The sequence below is a fragment of the Stegostoma tigrinum genome, chromosome 10, assembly GCF_030684315.1.
Source record: "Stegostoma tigrinum isolate sSteTig4 chromosome 10, sSteTig4.hap1, whole genome shotgun sequence".
In the NCBI taxonomy this organism is placed as follows: Eukaryota; Metazoa; Chordata; class Chondrichthyes; order Orectolobiformes; family Stegostomatidae; genus Stegostoma; species Stegostoma tigrinum.
Window position 1 is genome coordinate 73,823,606 of NC_081363.1, and position 18,851 is coordinate 73,842,456.

Below are 18,851 nucleotides of genomic sequence, written 5' to 3' on the forward strand. Positions count from 1 at the left end.
TTGTTGCTAATTTGATTTGCCCAATTTATGTTCAGATTAAAATCATTCATGATCACCGATATTCCCTTATTACATGCATCTCTAATTTCCTGTTTAATGCTGTTCTTGACATCACCACTACAGATTGGGATCTATGTATGTCACCTACTAATTTTTTCTGGCTCTTTGGTATTTCACAGTTCTACCCATACGGACACCATAATGTCAGAGCTAATATCTTTTCTCACTATTGTGTTAATTTTCTCTTTAAGCAGCAATACCATTCCACCACCATTTCCCTTTTGCCTTCCCTTCCTAAATACTGCATACCCTGGGACATTCAGTTCCCATCCCTGGTCACCCTGCAGCCATGTCTCCATAATTCCAATTATATTGTACCCGTTTGCATCTATCTGCATGATTAGTTCATCCACTTTATTGCAGATGGCCTGTGCATTAAGGCACAAAGTCTTTAAGCTTGTCCTTTTACCAGCGTTTGTCTCCTCCTTATTTTTCTCAATAGCCCTGTTTTAATCTTGTTCTTGGTTTCTCAGCCTATCACTTTTCGTATTCCCTTTTCTGGCTTTTGTTTCTGTTCTTGCTGCCTCCTTCCTTGGCTCTTTACATAGGTTCCAATCCCCTCGGCATATTAATTTAAATCCTCTCCAACCGCTCTAGCAAACACTCCCTTCGGACATCAGTCCCAATACTGCCCAGAATAATCCATCCAATTTGTACAGATACCACCTCCCCCAGAACTGCTCCCAATGCCCCAGGAATCTGAAACCCTTCTCCTGACACCATCTTCACATCCATGTATTCATCCATCGTCTCCTGTCATTTCTCCTCTGACTAGCACGTGGCACCGGTAGTAATCCTGAGATCACTGCCTTTCTGGTCCGATTTCTTAACTTTCTGCCTTTAGGACCTCATCGCTTTTTTTTTTGAACCTTTGGTGTCTGTACCGATGTGTACCATGACCACTGGCAGTTCACCCTTCCCCTTCAAAATGTCCTGTACCCACTCCAAGACATCCTTGACCCTAGGGAGGCAACATAGCATCCTGTAGTCTTGTTTGCAGCCGCAGAATCGCCTGTCTATTTCCCTTATAGTTGAGTCCCCTGTGACTATTGCCCCGGCACACTTTTTACCAGTCCCCTCTGCAGCAGAATCAACCGTGGTGGAATGATTTTGGCTGCTGCTGCTTTCCCCTGAGTGGCCATTCCCCTCAATAGTATCCAGAATGGTGCATCTGTTTTGCAGGGGAATAACCACAAGAGATTCCTGCACTACCTGCCTATCTCTCTTGCTTTGACTGGTGGTCACCCATTCCCTTCCTGCCTGCAGAGTCTGAGCCTGTGCTGTCACCACCTCTCTCTATATGTACTATCCACGATGCCCCACTGTGTTCCCAGCCACCACTCCAGCTTCCAGGAGCTGTAGCTGGAGACATTTCCTGCATACATGCTGGCCCAGGGGATTGGGACTGTCCCTGACCTGACACATGAAGACTTTGAGCTCTCCTGCCATGGTTTACCTCTTTTTAAATTAAACCTCAGTCAGTACTTTATAATTCCTATCAAATCAAAACTAGTTACCTGTGGTAATAAAATGTGAGGCTGGATGAACACAGCAGGCCAAGCAGCATCTCAGGAGCACAAAAGCTGACGTTTCGGGCCTAGACCCTTCATCAGAGAGGTTCCCAGTATCTCTGATGCTATTTAGACTAAGGCCTGGAAGTGAATAAAGGCAAAAGAGAGAACTTAAAAATGAGCAAAATTTGAACAATCGAGAAGGAGCATCAATTTGTAAAGGATTCATGCAAATGCTGGGTTAATTTGAATATTTCATCATATAATGTTAGTAGTAAAGGTGTTTAAAGCCTTTGTATACAACTCTTCGCTCCTTTACTTTCATTGGAAGGCTTTTATTTCATTTAAAATATCTGCATTAGAAATTTTAACCTTTGTTAAAAATATCCGAGAATAGGATTTGAGACATAAACCATTTATTACCAATATGGCACAAAGGCATTTCCATGCATTAAGTGCTTGAGTCTCATCTTCATGATGTCAGCTCACTCAAGCACTGCAAAACTGTTTTTGCATACGAAGAATTAAGAAAGTGGAGGAAATGTGATAACTGAAAATATATCAGGGCCCTAACCATTCCAGATTACACTATCAGCAATACATATTTTGCTCTCACGCAAACCAACATTTGTAATTTTTCTAATCTAATTAATTTTGAATATGGTGATTTGTCTTGACTAAATTATTACTGCTAATGATTGGATGCCTGTGCTGTCATTATTTTATTGGAATCGCTATTTTAAATTATCCTTAAGTTGCTGTTTGGGAGTACTGTGTTTCAAATCGAATTTTAATGAGTCCAGTTTATTAATATGAAATTTTTAGATGCAGGATCACAGCACATTCTTCTATTTTAAGCATTGAAGTGCAGTAAATAATGAAAATATGATTAATTATTCAGTCATCAGTGTTTAAAGTCTGAGAGCAAGCTCAATATTTCCAATGAAATTGCAGAAATATCTGACCTCGCAATAGTCAATTTCTTGTTAAAACTAATACAGTGTCAGCTTAATAACCATGATGATAGCTACAGACGGTGCTGTTAAAATTAACAGGAGCTGTGACAACTGGAATCCTGGGAATTGCAACAGAGGTTGTCCTGTCTGGGATCTATGTTCAAAACAGGCCTAGAAGAACAGGACGTAAGTGTTTGTTAATGTTCCAAGTTCTGGGCACCTTTAAACTCCAACATGGCTGCAAGCTCAAAGTACAGATTAACACTTATGCAGCATCTATTTTACACACAGCAAGACTCCACAAACAGCAGTTCTTCCTCCTCCTTCAATCTGTACGGTGCTGAAGTACCTTTCTCCTGACCAGTCATTGCAATCTGCTGCTTTGCCAAAAAATTGAGATATTTAAACCCAGGCAATATGCCGACTGAACACAACTTCCAAGATCACTTTTCCTTACTGTCTATACTTCACATCTTAAGTGATGGGTAAATGGTGAAATTCCAAATTTACTATTAGGTCCATCGGCTACGAAGCTATCGAACCCACAATTGATTAGAATGCATTATTCTGAAGAAGAAATTCAACAATCCGTGGGAAAGAGATTCCTCGTGTTGTGTCTCAAGTGTTTGGATCGATCCATCAAGATCTTATATACATTAGGGTTTTCAACTTTCAATTGGTTTGTTCATTCATCGCATGTCGGTATCGCTGACATGCCGGTGTTTAATACTCATTCCTAACCGTATTTGTGAGGATAGCTATGAGCCACCTTTTTGAACTGTTTCAGTATTTGTGATAAAAATGCCCCTACAATAATATTGAGTTGGTAACTCCAGTATTACAACTCAATGAAAAGGAAGGAATGGCAAGACGGTTGTGAAGAAGAATCATATTGGGTTCAAAATGTTAACTCTGTGTCTCTCTCTGCAGACATTGCCAGACCTGCTGAGTTTCTCCAGTCCTTTCTGTTTCTTAGTAGAGATTAAGGGCTTGGAAGGTGCTGGCAAAAGGAAACTTAACAACTTGCTGTGTTGCATCTTCTAGATGGTACATACTGATGCCACTGTGCTTCAGTGCTGGAGGGAGTGAATGTTCAAGATGTTGAGTAAGGTGTATTGAAAATTGAGAAATGAAACCTACACGGATAGCTAATGATAATAATGAAAAATTAATCCTAATATTCTAGTTCGTGCACAAAAGGCAACATCTGTGGTTGTAAAGTTATAAAATACGGGTGTTTCTACAGTGAAATGGTAGCACTGGGTGAAACGATTTTTTTTATAGTAGCAGCACGATACCGTTTGAATATCTCACTAATTAAGGCTGAGTCATTTATGACTGTCTGCTAATGTGCATAAGTGACATAAATTAATTGCTTCTCTTTTCTAGCGTCAAGTGTTGTGGGCCAAATCAGGCAACTAGGGTTAGACTAATTTGTCATGTAACTTTTACTGGTGATGCTTGACAATGCAGTGTTGTAACTAAACTGACTGAATGGAAGAGTGAAAGAAGGCTCAGCAGATGCTGGATTAGACATGAAAGGATTAGCGTATGACATTTTGGCTATGATTAACGTTTGTTAAGAAATTAGAATCCATATTAAGCGTGCTATGTGTATACTTTGCAATATTTATGAAGAATAATATTCATAGATAACTACTCTAGGCTAAAGATACAGATATCTTAACAATATCTAGCTTGAATGATACTGAATACACCCTTTGCTTTGGAATAGAAAAGTAGTGCATTGCAGAGCAGCTATAAAACAATAGGTGACAATGATTACAGATCTAGTTTTAACAAATTGGCTCGTCCTTTTTAGTTCTTAACTGGTTCTTTCTACCAGGGTTCCATCAGAAATTCATTTGGGAGACTCAGAAAAAGACACTTGGTGTCTTTACTTCTGCAGCCTGTATCCAAATCCAAATGCCTTGAATATGACGTCCATGAAAACTTTTTGTTTTTTTTTGCTTAGATTAAAATAACTTAAAGATCAGTTTTGAGTGTACCAAAGACTTGTGGTGCTTTTGCTGGGGAGAAAGGCAGTATAATAAAACAATGTAGAAGAATCGGTTGAAGGCAGTCTGGCAGTGAGCTATTGCTTATTGCTTGTATTCATAAATTAATTGCTCCAAAAATTGCAGATTGTAAAAGCAGAAGAAGCTCATTTTCCCAAATGATTGTGTCCTCAATACAGTTTCACTCAAATTGAGGTTGCACTGTATTTTGGCCTTGCTGAGTACGAAACCCAGTTGATGTATGTTTGATTCTCATTCATGTCTCTTTTAAGTATTTTTTTCCAAATTTTACATTTGAGTGGGGACATGTGCCCTTCAGCATCAGAAAACAAAATTCTCTAAGAGTTCTGGAATTTTTGCAGATATTAATTCCATTGTTTTGGTTGTCTGTCTAAAAGTAATAAGAGGTCCATGGACCTTTGCTGTAATAATTTCTTCAAAGAATCAAGCGAAAATATTCCTGAAAGACTCTAAAGGGTTTGGATTAGTTAATTTCAGAAGAATTTGAGCTTAGCACTCTATAATACCTGATAGAATTCCACAAAGCAAATCAATATTTTCATCGCAGCTATTCTTATTTGATTAAAAGGTTTCTCACTATTTTTCACAAATATGTCACAGAATCAAAATTTCTCACTGGAGAAAGCTACTTAAAGTTGCTTTTGTTTAAAGACAAGCCTCAGAAATACACATTTATTTCAAGTTTTGGCCTTTTGACTTTGTGACAAAGCCATCCCTTTAAAAGGTTATTTTGTCTTGGTTTCTTTTTTGAAGTAAGGTTGTAAGGCAGATGTGCTAAGCTGTCTCTAAGAAAGTAAACAATTTGTGAGGCTTTGGGGTTTTTGTTTTAAAATTGGAACAAAGGAAGCAGCCTGGGTGAGGCCAGCTCTTACAGACCAAGCTCTCTAGATTTTTTAGTTTTTAAGTTTTAAGCAGAAGCCTTTGAGGTTTCAAAAGAGTTGGAAGCTACAGTGAATGTCTCCTGGCTGCTGCACTCTCCCTGAATTGTCTCTTGATGTTTCCTTCCTCCTGGATTGGAGAATTGCATGTGAGCACCTGTATCTGATTTTGCCCTTTTGCCAAGGGATGTGTTTATGGGATATGGGAACAGTTAATTAGTACCAGTTACTGTATCTATTATTTGGTTAAGCTTTCCAATAGTTGTTATTCTAAATTCCTCTTTCTTTTGTTTGCATTTTACCGATGCTGTTCAAATAACTTGTGTTTTGCTTAACTTCGAGTTGCTTGACTAGATGCATTGCATCTGGAAAATGACACTTCACATCTACCTTAAAAATAAGTTAGCATCTAGGCTACCTTACTAAAATATTTTGAGGGAGTCTAGTCTGGTCCATAACATCTTGTTCTTAGTTATAGAATACTAAAGTCTAATTGGAAATTGCTTTCTCCTGAAATGATAATGCATTTTTATGTCTGATGGTCTCAATATTATTCAAGAATAGAAGCTTTATTTTTGCAATGCACCTAATATAATTTCAGCTCCCACTATCAAAGAAAACGACTAACTTTGGTCAACAACAAATGCCCTAGTATGGATTCAAGTTTCACAGCAACATCAATACTGTTCCTTTTCTCGATTTTATTGCTATGCTGTGGCATGCCCCTTTCCAGTTCAACTCTGTAGAATGTCTGGAAGGTGTGGAGTGCTGTCATCTTCTTTGACTACACTGAATGTAATTGACCACTTTCCAAAACTTTTTCAATCAAACCTATTGAGTCCGCATTTTTAGCACTAAGAAGAGCTTACAAATAATACTACGTATCAAATAATTGTCCCAATTTCATCGTCTCAAACAGCTCTCCCATCAATCCCATTCTTCATGGAAACCATCTCTGCAGCCAGGGTAATTTTGTTGTCCAGCTGCATTTCCTTCCATGGATTTTCTTTTTCTCTCTTCTTCCACCATACCCCACCACCAACTGTTGGTATGCCGATGAGCCAATACACCATGCGTCCCATGTATCTCCATGTGCATCAGTTATCACCCTCTAAGTAAGCCCACCAACAAGTGAGATTTTAAAACCATCCAGACGGACAGAAAGAGCAAATGTTATTGTCATTGATGAATACCACATCTGCAATAGCCTGAGAGACGCAGCTTGGTTTTCCGTTGCTGTAAGAAACATGAATGGGAGATCTTCACATAATTGTCAGCAAAAGATACAATGGTGTTATTTATATGACATGCTACCTCGTTCTCAGTGCACAAACAAGTACAACAAGTTTCAATGAGAGCCTTCTTGTTCTGTCCATGAATGAGGAGTGCCAAAGGGAATACAAAATTCCAACCCCTATTACTCAACTCACAGAAAGTCTAAGCTCGCCTCTCATACGCAGAAGTTTGTAATGCCATGGAAAATACCGTTTTAATGAATTATGTGCATTTTGTTAACTGGACGCAGACGATCCTGGTGTTGTTTTCCAAACTGTTGTTCAGTGTCATGAGATGAATGTGAAACATGAAGGTAAATGAAAAAATAAACTGAACCCTTGGGTTCCAATCCAGATGATCCTCATTCCGTCATAGTTGATAGCCTGCCCGGGGTAAAAATGAGATGATTTTTGGATAAAGTGCTGAGCGTAAATACCGCATTCAGCAATTCTCACAACGAGATGAATGGCCTGAAATCAAAATCTTTTGCTTTTAATAGGGATTGACTGCACCCAAGCCCATGCACAAGCAGAACAGATTTTCTTTTATTGAAGTGATGGATGTTTGCATTACAACGAGCCAAACCACTGGATCGGTGGCCTGCTTTTTGCAGTCAGCGGCAAAGTTGGACACACCAGTTTTGAAAAATAACTGTCCAAAAGATCTAGCAAAAAGTAGGGTGCAGATTTCCTGAAGGCAGCTGTGGCACCACATCAGGAGGGCAGTAGAACTGGACAGTGCAATCTGTGAATTAGGGCCAGATAGAAGAGATGTTGGGAAGGACTAGGGGTCCTAGATGTTAGGTATTGCCTTCCACAAACGGCAGTGGATGCTGGATGAGTTGTTAATTTTAAATCTGAGATAAATTTTTGTGAAGCAAAGATATTAAGTAATATTGGCCAAAGGCAGGCTTCTGGCATTAGGCCACAGATCAGCCATGAACTCATTGAATGGCAGAACAGGCTCAAGGAGCTGAATGGCCCACTCCTGTTTCTCACAGCGATCATGTCAGTAAGCAGACAATCACATCGAAGTAATCTTACAGACGGCAAACCAGGATGTTAAAAACACTGATGAAGGGTCTAGGCCCGAAATGTCAGCCTTCCTGCTCCTAAGATGCTGCTTGGCCTGCTGTGTTCATCCAGCTCTACACCTTGTTATCTCAGATTCTCCAGCATCTGCAGTTCCTATTATCGCTGTTAAAAGCACTTAATGCTTTTAATTTTTTTATCAAATTACTTCATGGTTTAATTGGATTGAAATGGCCAGCATAATTAATATAACACATTTTTAAAAATATTCTTTATATAATATAGTCTTTTTTAACATACTGAGAAAAGTTGACATTCCATAAAGGTAAAATTGACTTTTCAGGGTGTGTAAGAATAATTCTGATGTTAAATGCTGTTAACATCTCATTCAAAAAGCTGTCACTTTCTCAGCATTTTTTGCAGAGAGGTGGCCCAGATCTTCTGTGGGGCGGCTATCATGATCGGGTTGCTATTCCACACAGACTTCCATTAAAGTTTATTCTTTTTCTCAGATCTTCTGAGCCCAGCTGCACAAGAAAAGTGAAGCACAGTGTCTCTCAGAACTCCAACCGATTGGAGTTGCATTCAAGGAGGTGGAATATTCACATTGTACCAAATCCTGTATCGTAGATTTTAAGGCACACTCTTAAAACTGGTAGTAACACTGGTCGGTAGTTGAGATGAATAAATGGGACAGTCTAGAACGAAACGTCATAGATATAGAATGAGAGGAGGTTGGTTCAAAACTGAGATGAGGAGAAACTACTTCTCTCTGTAAATCTGTGCAACTCATTGCCTCAGAGTACTGTGGAGGTAGAATTAATCAACAGATTCAAGAAAGAAATAGATAAGTTTCTGATGAAAAGTGGGATGAAGGACGATGGGGAGCAGGCAGGAGAGTGGACATGAGACCAGAATAAGGTCAGCCATGATCATATTAAATGGCAGTGCGGGCTCAAAAGAATGAATGACCTACTCCAGCTCTTATTTCATATTTATTTTTTAAGTGAATAGATAGAGTGATGGTGTAGGAAGGTAGGTGAAGGAAGGCAGATGAGTGATGTGATGAGTGGGTGGAGGGTTAGTTGGTCGTCAGGGCTGCTCAGAGGAGGTCGCTGGGTGGTTTCCCCAAGTCAGTTGGAGTAATCAGAGCACATTGGGGGAGCAGCCACATGATCAGGGTGGTTAGAAGCTGGGTAGGCTGAGGCGGGTGGCAAATAGGTGGGAGGAGGGGTGGGCAAGGGACTAGCCGGCTGTAATTGGTGACCGAAAGGAGTGGTTGTTGGTAGGAGTCAAGGTAGAAGAGTTAGTGAATGAGAGAGAGAGTGTGTGTGTGTGTGTGTGTGTGTGTGTGTGTGTGTGCGTGTGTGTGAGAGAGAGAGATGTTGTGGTTACTGTCAGTGATTAGTGTGAGAGAGAGATGTTGTGGTTACTGTCAGTGATTAGTGTGAGAGAGAGATGTTGTGGTTACTGTCAGTGATTAGATTTCGGAGTTATTCTGTGCAGATGTAGAACTCCGCCAGTTTCAGTGCAGTAATGACAATGAGCTTTCTCTCAAACATTACCTCTGCAAAGCCTGGGCCATAGGGAGCAAAATGTTAAATCCGATTCCACGGGAAGCCCAGGGCTTTTCAATCTTTCAGTCTCGTAATTTTCCAAGAACCTAGCTGGGAGTAAGATCTTCGGCTCCACAGGCGATGATTTGGAGACGGGGTGGACAGTCTCTTAGCTGGGACGGCGGTGCAACCCAATCCCAACCTTCTCACCGCAACCAGAACTCAATTATGGGCAGAAAGACCCAAGGTTGACCCTCCTGCAACCCCCACCCCCAGCCGATCAATGCCATTGAATAATCAATTAAGGACCACTGCCCCACCCAGCTACAAGCTGTGACTAGGGGTGGGGTAGACTAGTTGCCTGGGTTGGGAGGGACAGTGTTGACCATATAACAGAGGCACTCAGTACCGGATCGAGAGATTGGACAAAATCTTGCAGGGGACTAACTGTTAGGAGCCATGCCTCCCACGCTTACCTACCCTTTGCCCCTCAATCTATGACCTCCAATCCAATAATAACCCCCACATCATTTACCCTTTATCCAGGGTACTCTGTGGCCTGAAACCTCCCAGAGTGCTCTTCCACCAGCAAGCAGGGGCTTTCCTTAGAAGGATCAGCGTGGGCCCATTGCTGGCTCTCCAATTAGCTGATGAGGCCTTTGACAAGATTCTGCCTGGAGTTATTTTCTGGGTATCAACTTCAGGGGAATTCCCACGGTGGTCTGCATGTCGGAAATTGCGTAGGGTCCTGATACACCATTCTGGTGCTCCATCCACTAGTAGCTGATCTGGAGACTGGAATTTTTCCAGTGTGATAAAAATTTTATCATTTCAAAAATTGCCCGTGATGGCAATCTGCGAGCTTCACCTTCCGTAGAAGGATGGAATCGTTCTCATTAAATTATGGATTTCAGTGTTAGTCTGTGCATATACAGAACTCACAAATGTGCTGCCAGTTTCAGTGTAATGAGCTTTTTTCCAGAACCACATTATCTGTGCAAAATCTGGGCCACAGGGAACAAAATGTTTTTCTGATTTTATGAGGAGCCCAATCATTTTTAAACTTTCAGAACTGTCCTCTGAAAATTTTGACAATATTTTTCACTCCCTGACTCTGTAAATAGACTTTCTGCCATAATTGCGGGAAATGTACAGCGCACCAGAAAAAAATTACAGGGAAGTTACCTTTGAGCAACTAACTGTAGACTGGGCACTCCAACATTTGCGTGGCTTCTTCTAGTTTAAAGCTTTAAAAGTTCTGAAAAACTGATGTGAAACTTTCAGTCCTACACTTGCAATGCTGAGCCTTTTAGCGAGGGACTGAGCACGTGGAGATCATGATTTTCCATCCATTCATCATAATATTGACTGTCGGGTATTTGTTTCTTACATGGGTTTGTGTTTTTTTTTAATCAAGCGAGAAGGTTCTGAACGAAACGACTGTTATACTTTTCTGGCCATCTGTATCACTCCAACCCAGTCCTTCAGTTCAGTTTTGCAAGAAAATGGTTTGCCACAATAAGGTCAGTATCAGTAAATGTTTAAGTGCCAGGAGGGATCTGCCTAAGCCTTTCGAGGAAGGGTCACCAAACCTGAAATGTTAACTCTTGTTTTTTCCTTCACAGATGCTGCCAGACCTGCCGCGCTTCTCCAGCAACTTTGTTTTTGTTGTTGCGTTGAGCCCATTATACTTTACTGTTGACACTGTAAAAGCCACCTTCTCTTGTGAGACCCTATGATTGCCTGCTCACTTAACATGGTCTGCCTCTGATATGTCTGCCAGGTGATGAAGAGGACGAAGACACAGGAGAGGAACGGCTGCCCTCGTGTTTTGACTATGTGATGCATTTTCTGACCGTCTTTTGGAAGGTCCTGTTTGCCTGCGTGCCTCCGACCGAATACTGGAATGGGTGGGCCTGCTTTGTCACGTCCATTCTCATGATTGGCCTCCTAACAGCCATCATTGGTGACCTGGCCTCTCACTTTGGTTGCACCATTGGCCTGAAGGACTCAGTTACAGCTGTGGTATTTGTAGCTCTTGGCACTTCAGTACCAGGTAAATAAACGTAAGGACCAAAAAAAAACCAATTTTAAAGTTGTTTGAGAATTTTCCTACTAACTTAAATACCTTCAATTCGTGTGAAAGAGAAACACTTATCTCTTGACTAGTTACACATCTCAGAAATTTCTGCAGATGTCTGTTTAAAAGATATTTGGATAACTACATAAATAGGAAAGGTTTGGAGGGATATGGGTGAGGAGCAGACAGGTGGGACTAGTTTAGTTTAGGATTATGTGCGGCATGGATTAGTTGGACCGAAGGGTCTGTTTTTGTGCTGTATAACTCTATGACTCTTATGTTTCAGCTACAGCTGGTGAGCTTTGACCTTCAGTAGTGTCACTGAATTAGCGATCTAACAAGCCAGGTGAACGCTTTCAGCACAATTCCCATCGTAGTGGCTAGTGGAATTTAAATTCAATTAAATCTCATTTCTAAAGCTAACTTCTGTAATAGTGACCATGAAACTCTCATCATAGAATCATGCAATGCAGAGGACGCCCTTCAGCCCATTGCATCTGCACCACCAAACACACACTCCTACCTGCAACTAGTCCCACTTTCCCACACTAGGCCCACAACCTTGAATATCATGACACTTCCAGAGCTCATCCAATCACTTTTTTGAAGTTTGTAGGTTTGGCCACCCCAGCTACCCTCCCAGGCAATGCATTCCAGACCCCACAACTCTCTGGCTCAAAAAGCTTTTCCACAAATTCCTTTCAAATGTCCTGCCTTTCACTTTAAAATTATGCCCCCTGGTTATCAAGCCTTCAAGGGGCATCAGCTGCCCCCTATTCAACCTGTCCATGCCACTCATAATCTTATATATCTCTATCCGGTCCGCACTCAAACTTCTCTGTTCTAAAGAAAACAACTTGAGCATATTTGCCTCCCTTCATTACTAAAATGCTCCATCCCAGGCAACCTCCTGGTGAATCTCCACTGCACCCTGACTAAATCAGTCACATCCTTCGTGTGTTGTGGTGACCAGAACTGCACACAGTACTCTGAACCAACATCTGTACAGCTCCAACATTACCTCCCTGCTGTTATGTCACAACTGATAGAGGTAAGTGTGCCGTATGCCTTCTTAACTGCCCTATTAACCCATCCAGTGGCTTTCAGGGATCCGTGGAAAATCCCTGTGTTCGTTGGAACTTCCTAGTATCTTGCCATTCATTGAGTATACAAGTATTGAAAAACTCATCAGCTTCACTCATGTCTTGTGGGGGAAATGAAAGCATACCTTGTCTGGTCTACACGTGACTCCAGACCCATGGCTATGTGCTTCGTTCATTACTGCTGGCTGAAGTGGCTGAGGAAGACATTCAGTTCAGGACTATTCAGGGAAGTGCAACAAATCCAGGCCTTGCCAGTGATACCCAAATCCCTTGAAAGGATAAAACATGACAATGACTGCACCCATTTTATACTCAACAAGATTCCACATCAGGTCAGTGGGTGGTTAATGGGGCTGATTTCCCTCTGAGTTCCTGCTGCGATTTTGCGTATTTTCCAAGGTCAAGGAGGAGCAGAGTTTGCCATGCAATGGAATTGTGAACAACTACCAAATATAAATGATGTTGAAGTAATACATCACTCCCAGTCTTGCCATTTTCTGTGGTTTCGTTGCGAAAGGCACTTCGGACTCTGAAAGTGAACCTCAAAATGTTGCATCAGATCTCCCCCACTCGCCCTCACTCCTTCCCTCTCCACCTCAGACAGGGAAACCATTGAAAGGTTTGGGCTGAAGGATCACAACGGGCACAGTCAGGTCCCACCATCCCCTTCTTGAGTGCGACCTATCTATAAAATGTTAATCTCACCCACAATACCTGTAACCTAAGAATTTTAGTTTAAAACAATTACGACCATCCAGTTCCCAGTTCACCAACTTCCAACAAGCTCACGAAGTCAGAGAAATGCTGAAGGAATTGCTACATGTCTAGGGTTGTACCTTGTCGAAATGCTGACTTCCAGAAACCTTTGTGCATGCTGATAAAATAATGCTTTTATGTGAGAGCTCTGGACAGCAGTGTTAGCCACAGGCCTGCAATGCTACCCAGTCGACCAGGCAAAAGAAATGGGAGTTTCTCAGATTTCAGTAGCGCTGAATGGTAGCCACAGCACCCTGTCACACGGGAAGTTTTCAGTCTGTATCCTTAGCCAAATAAGGCCGGCTGTTCAACAAGTTAGGGAACACAGTGACAACTGCATAGCTGAGCAGGAAGGCCCCTATACTTAACAAAAACAGAAATTGCTCAAGAAACCCAGCAGATCTGGCAGCATTTGTGGAGTGAAAGCAGAGTTAATGTTTCGTGATTCTTTTCCAAAGCAGATAGTCACTGGGAGTAGGTCATATATAGCTGAAGACGGGTCAGGAAAGGTGGAAGGAGTGAAAGGATCGGCAGAGGTGGAGCCCAGACAGAGAGAATTACATGAGGCGGACAAAGGGATAGATGATAGTACGCCAGGGAGAAAGAAAAGCTGATAATTGGGACCATTAGTAGGTGAAAACAGTCCAAGTCATGACAGGGCATGAGAGTGGGTAAAGGATGTAGAAGAAGGAGGGAGAATAAATTTAGGGAAGTCTTACTACAGCGGTTACAGGAAATTGGTGATAGACTTGCAATATCTGAATGATTTGTTGCATGAATAAAGAGAGGGACAAACTAAATTGGGAGCAATTCAGAGCAAGTTCACTAGCTGTGCTCCCTCTTTTTTTGTCTGTGCACATCTCTGAGGTCCATGTGTGCCATTGCTTTCTAAGTCAATACTGGAAATGTTGTACGCTGGCTGCTTGGCAGAGACAGACCCTCAGTGGCCTGACAGCCGCACAGTGTAAAGGGAAGGTCGTTCACTGGATTGATCCCTGAGCTAAAGGAGTTGACTTACCAGAAGAGCAGGAACAGGTTGGATAGAAGCACGAAAGGTGACCATAATGAAATGATCATGAAGTGTCTTAACAAGGTAGATGCTGACAAGATACTTCCTCTAATTGAAGAATGTAGAATTATGGGGCACAGTTTAAAGATAAAGGGGCATTCACAATCTGAAAGAGGAATTTCTTTCCTCAAAGAGCAGTTAAGAGTTTGGAGTTCTCTTCCCCATTGGGCAAAGGAGGCTGGACCACTGAATGTAAGATAATAAAGTGTGGAGCTGGATGAACACAGCAGGCCAAGCCGCATCTCAGGAGCACAAAAGCTGACATTTCGGGCCTAGACACTTCATCATTATGTGGACCATTGAATGTGTTGAGGCAGAGGTTACACACAGCTTTGATCGGTAGGGGAGCTGAGGGTGATGGAGGTGGGGTGCAGGAGCAAATTGCTGTGAAAGCCACATTCATCAGTAGTGAAGTGGGGGGAGTACCTGCCCACCTTGCTATTTCTGACGGTCTCACAAGTCAGGCGGGATTTCCACTCCTCGTCGCCGCCCCACAGACTGTGACATGTCAGGCGGGTTAACTCGCAGTCCCCGAAACTTAGACGGCTTTGGGCCGACACAGGAGCGAGCCGAGGTTGCGGGTTGGAAGCTGCAATGGTGCCTGTGCCGTGCTAGAGCCGCACACGATAATCCACTTAGTCCAGAGGGGAGTGAGGACAGGGAACAATGTTAAGTAACTCGTCGCGTGGGTTGCTTTATTTTTATATATATTTTTTGAGCAAGTTATTCAAGGGACTGCAATCGAAGCTTCTGACTTGTGTCTGTGCCCTGGCCTGATGCATCTCTGGTCTTACCTTTGCAGACACCTTCGCCAGCAAAGTAGCGGCCGCACAGGATCACTATGCCGACGCCTCCATTGGAAATGTCACAGGCAGCAACGCTGTCAATGTCTTCCTGGGCATAGGATTGGCGTGGTCCGTGGCCGCCATCTACTGGGCGTCCCAGGGCAAGGAATTCCGCGTGGACGCGGGCACCCTGGCCTTTTCTGTCACCCTCTTCACCATCTTCGCTTTCATCAGCATCAGCATCCTGCTGTACAGGAGGCGGCCGCACATCGGGGGGGAGCTGGGCGGCCCGTGGGGACCCCGAGTCGTCACTGCCATGTTGTTCGGCGGCTTGTGGTTATTGTACATTCTGTTCTCTTCGTTGGAGGCTTACTGCTACATCAAGGGGTTCTGAAGCGCAAAAGGAGATCTCTGGCTACCCCCCCCCCCCCAAAGAGACACACAGCCCTCGAATCTCTTCGAACTCAATGCAATACTAGCCAACAATATTCCACTCTTTTAAGGTGGGGGCAAGAACTGGAGATGGTCCCATTGAACGGGGTAGCCTGCGTACTACAAGCATCATAATAAAAAAAAGAACAAAGGCATTTTGTAGAGGACTGTTCTGTATCTTCATCAAGCACTCCTGAGCTTTCTTGCCTTACGGAAGGGTTTTTATTTAACTCCGAAGGGGGAGGGTGGGAGGGAAATATTTGGATGCTGTTGTGTTATTTGAATGGAATTGGATAAAGGTTCGTCTCATTGAAGAGTCCGCTATAAGCAGATCAGAGACTGTGGTGAGAACTGGCCCTTCTTCAGTGGGAAAAGCCTGCAGAGTATCGTCCAAAGCAATTATTATGTCCAGTCCTTGCTGCTGAGAGCTAATCCATCCAGAAAAAAAAAACAAAAACGCAATGTTTCACAGAAGGAACTGGACAACAGTGCTTAGGCACGGCACGACTGGCAGTTTAAAAACAAAACAAAAATGCCTGTTGCGAATTCGCCCTCTAATTTGATTACATGTCCTGTAAATTTTGGAAACCGGTTTTTACGTGTAAATAACATATCGGGAATCTTGCTCGTGTTATCATGATTTGGAAAGAATTGAGGCGTTTGTGGGGAAGGGGTGTTCCAGGTAAAGATGAACTCATTTCTCTTCAGAATACCTGTTCAGTTCTGGCGGGTTTTAACGAAACCAGTGCCAAGGTCATCCTTGTACATACTGTCACACTCCCACACAACCGAAAGGAAGCGCCATTCAGTCTTAAACTATTGCTTCCGGTAGACGCAATAATAACGGATCTTAAGCATGTGAACAGGAGAAGGCCATTCAGCCCCTTATAACTGTTGTGCTGTTGGGTGTGATGACGGCTGATTTGTATGGTGGCACCCTTTATTTGCAATGATCGCGAGATTGTTTTCGGGGTTTCGGGGAGAGGTGATGGGGTTGTTAGGACTGTACCACATTTGGTGCATCACAGGCGAATTTATCGTGACATATCGTCCACAGAGTCAGACGATAAGAGCGTAGTCTTACGACTTTCTGGGAGTAATGTTGCAACAAATTTGGAAACATATCAAGTTTGAAATGTTTATAGACATAACACAGTCACTTTCCTTATAACAGCACATAGAGTTGCCTGGTTGAACGGGGCTGCGTTCTCTACAGTTTAAACAACACATAACACAAAGTTTGTTGAGTGCATCAGATACTGTAAATATTTGGCCAGAATACAATCTATGCTCAATGTACTTGAGGCAGCAGGGACTCAGTGGCACAGTTGTGAAAATCAAGCCCTTGCTTCTAGCAACAATAACATACCTTGAGGATATTCTAAATCCAGAGGTGGCTTGTTAAGGCAATGAGATCTTAAGGACCTGGGCATTAATAGTTGAAGTGGAAGTGAGAGGGAATATGGTTTGAATGCTGGGATAACCAAATGGATGGTAATCAAAGAAGTAGCTCGATATTCAAAAGTGCTCTTATATTTTCTGCTGCTAGTGACTTGTGTACCCCCTAGCTGTGTCTAATGCTTTTCTTTTCAATGGAAAAATGAAAGCTGGTCCTATAAGAGTAGAGGTTTTTTTGACAGGCATCCACCATGTTGTAGCCAGTCTGTGTAACCAAGTTCCTGCTGATGAGTTCATAGGATTGTTGGCTTTGTCCAAAGTGTTAGGCGTTTTTGTCAGAGAAAGTCTGCATGGATAATTTCATCATATTTGTGTGCTTTTCTTTCTTTCTGGTTAGAAAAGATTTGTGCAAAAATTATAACAAAACTGAAATTGTCAAAAAAATGAATAATTTTTGAACAACTTTGCTTTCTTATAAGTTAAATTTGCTCTGGGTTTTGATGTGATTATTTCTGACTACATCGACACTGACTGGTCGCTTTCGATTTGACTGCTCACTCACTTATCCTTATAATAGTGCTTTTTCGTCCACTGTGCTCAGGGTAACTTTCTAGTAAATATAGTGATGTGGGCTATAAGACTGGGAGATCCCAATGTAGCACCTCGGTAGTGACCCAGCCTCTCTAGCCAATCCGTTGAGAATACATGCAGTTCCCGGATTACAAACAGTTTCCATTCCCAAGTACATTTGTAAGTTCATTTGTGTGCAAGTCGTAACAACGTAAAAGTAGGTACGAACAGATGTTGGATCTTTAAGATTAATGTTGATATATTATCTCGGTTGTACATAAGAGCGTTTATAAGTCAGATGTTCGTAACTTGGGGACTGCCTGCAGTCTGCCCATGGTTGTGATTGGTTTCACAGAATAGATACAAGTTAAGGTCAGGTGAAAGGGGAATGATGGGACAACAATAGTGTATCTACTGTCTGAGATCAATTGACCAGAAAAGGTCCTCATCACTACCAATTAGATAAAGGTTGCTGCTGTATCTTTGGATTTAGAAACAGTGGTTCAAGCATTCTGAAGAAATCCAAAACTGACTTGTTTTATTTTAAAAAATGTATTGCAAAGAAAAGGCTTGAGGTAAACTATTACTTTGATTATTTAGTTCCAATTTGCCTTCTCCCCGACGAAAGTCCCAACGGTATGAATGAAACTGTTAATAGCTGTGAAGTTGCACAGAAAGATTGCAGCACCAAAATAAAGTAAATGTTGATGACTACGAAGGTGTTGCCTGGTCTGGCTGGTGTAAGTTGGCCACACCTAGTGTTTTCCTTGAGTCTGTTACAAAATTGTTGATTAGTCCTTTCATGTCTCACTCTACATATAATTTTGTCCGAGCGCCACCAAAGCTGATATTTGTTGCCCGTTCCTAATTGTCCTTGATTTGAATGGCTTTTCAGGATTTTGCAGAGGCAGTTACAGTTCGCTGTGGGCCTGGAGTCACCTAGAGACTAGACAATGTCAGGTTTCACTTCTTTGAAGGGCATCAATTGAATGAGATGGGTTCTTACAGATCTTTTTTCAAAACTGAAATGAGCTACTATGATCATTGCCACGGTCACCATTGTTGAGTTTAGCTTTATAATTTCATATGCATCAACTGAATTCAAAGTTTACCAGCTGTGGAATTTGTACCTATAACCCCCAAGGCCTTAGTTCATAGCTTTAACTTGCTAGACCAGTTACATTACCACTATGCTAAAATTTCCCCTAACTTTATTTGCAAAACTGCTTTGTGCAATGATTACTATTTAAAGCCTCTTTTTTCACATGATTGAAAACCGCATTTTAGTCAAATACTCTCAACACAAAGGCTGAGGAGTTCAGCCAGGCACATTGTTGGGTTCCTCACAGATA

At 42.1% G+C, this 18,851-nt stretch overlaps 1 protein-coding gene across 2 annotated transcripts in view; it reads left to right on the forward strand.

The window, feature by feature from the left end:
• Positions 1-15,763, forward strand: part of slc8a3 (solute carrier family 8 member 3) — a 421,591-nt gene extending 405,828 nt beyond the window's left edge. For both annotated transcript variants that reach the window (XM_048538004.2, XM_048538005.2), the window contains exons 7-8: positions 11,090-11,362; positions 15,117-15,763. In XM_048538004.2, coding sequence (XP_048393961.1) covers positions 11,090-11,362; positions 15,117-15,493 — 650 coding nt within the window. In that variant the 3' untranslated portion in view covers positions 15,494-15,763. The remainder of the gene's footprint in view (positions 1-11,089; positions 11,363-15,116) is intronic.
• Positions 15,764-18,851: the final 3,088 nt, after the last annotated feature.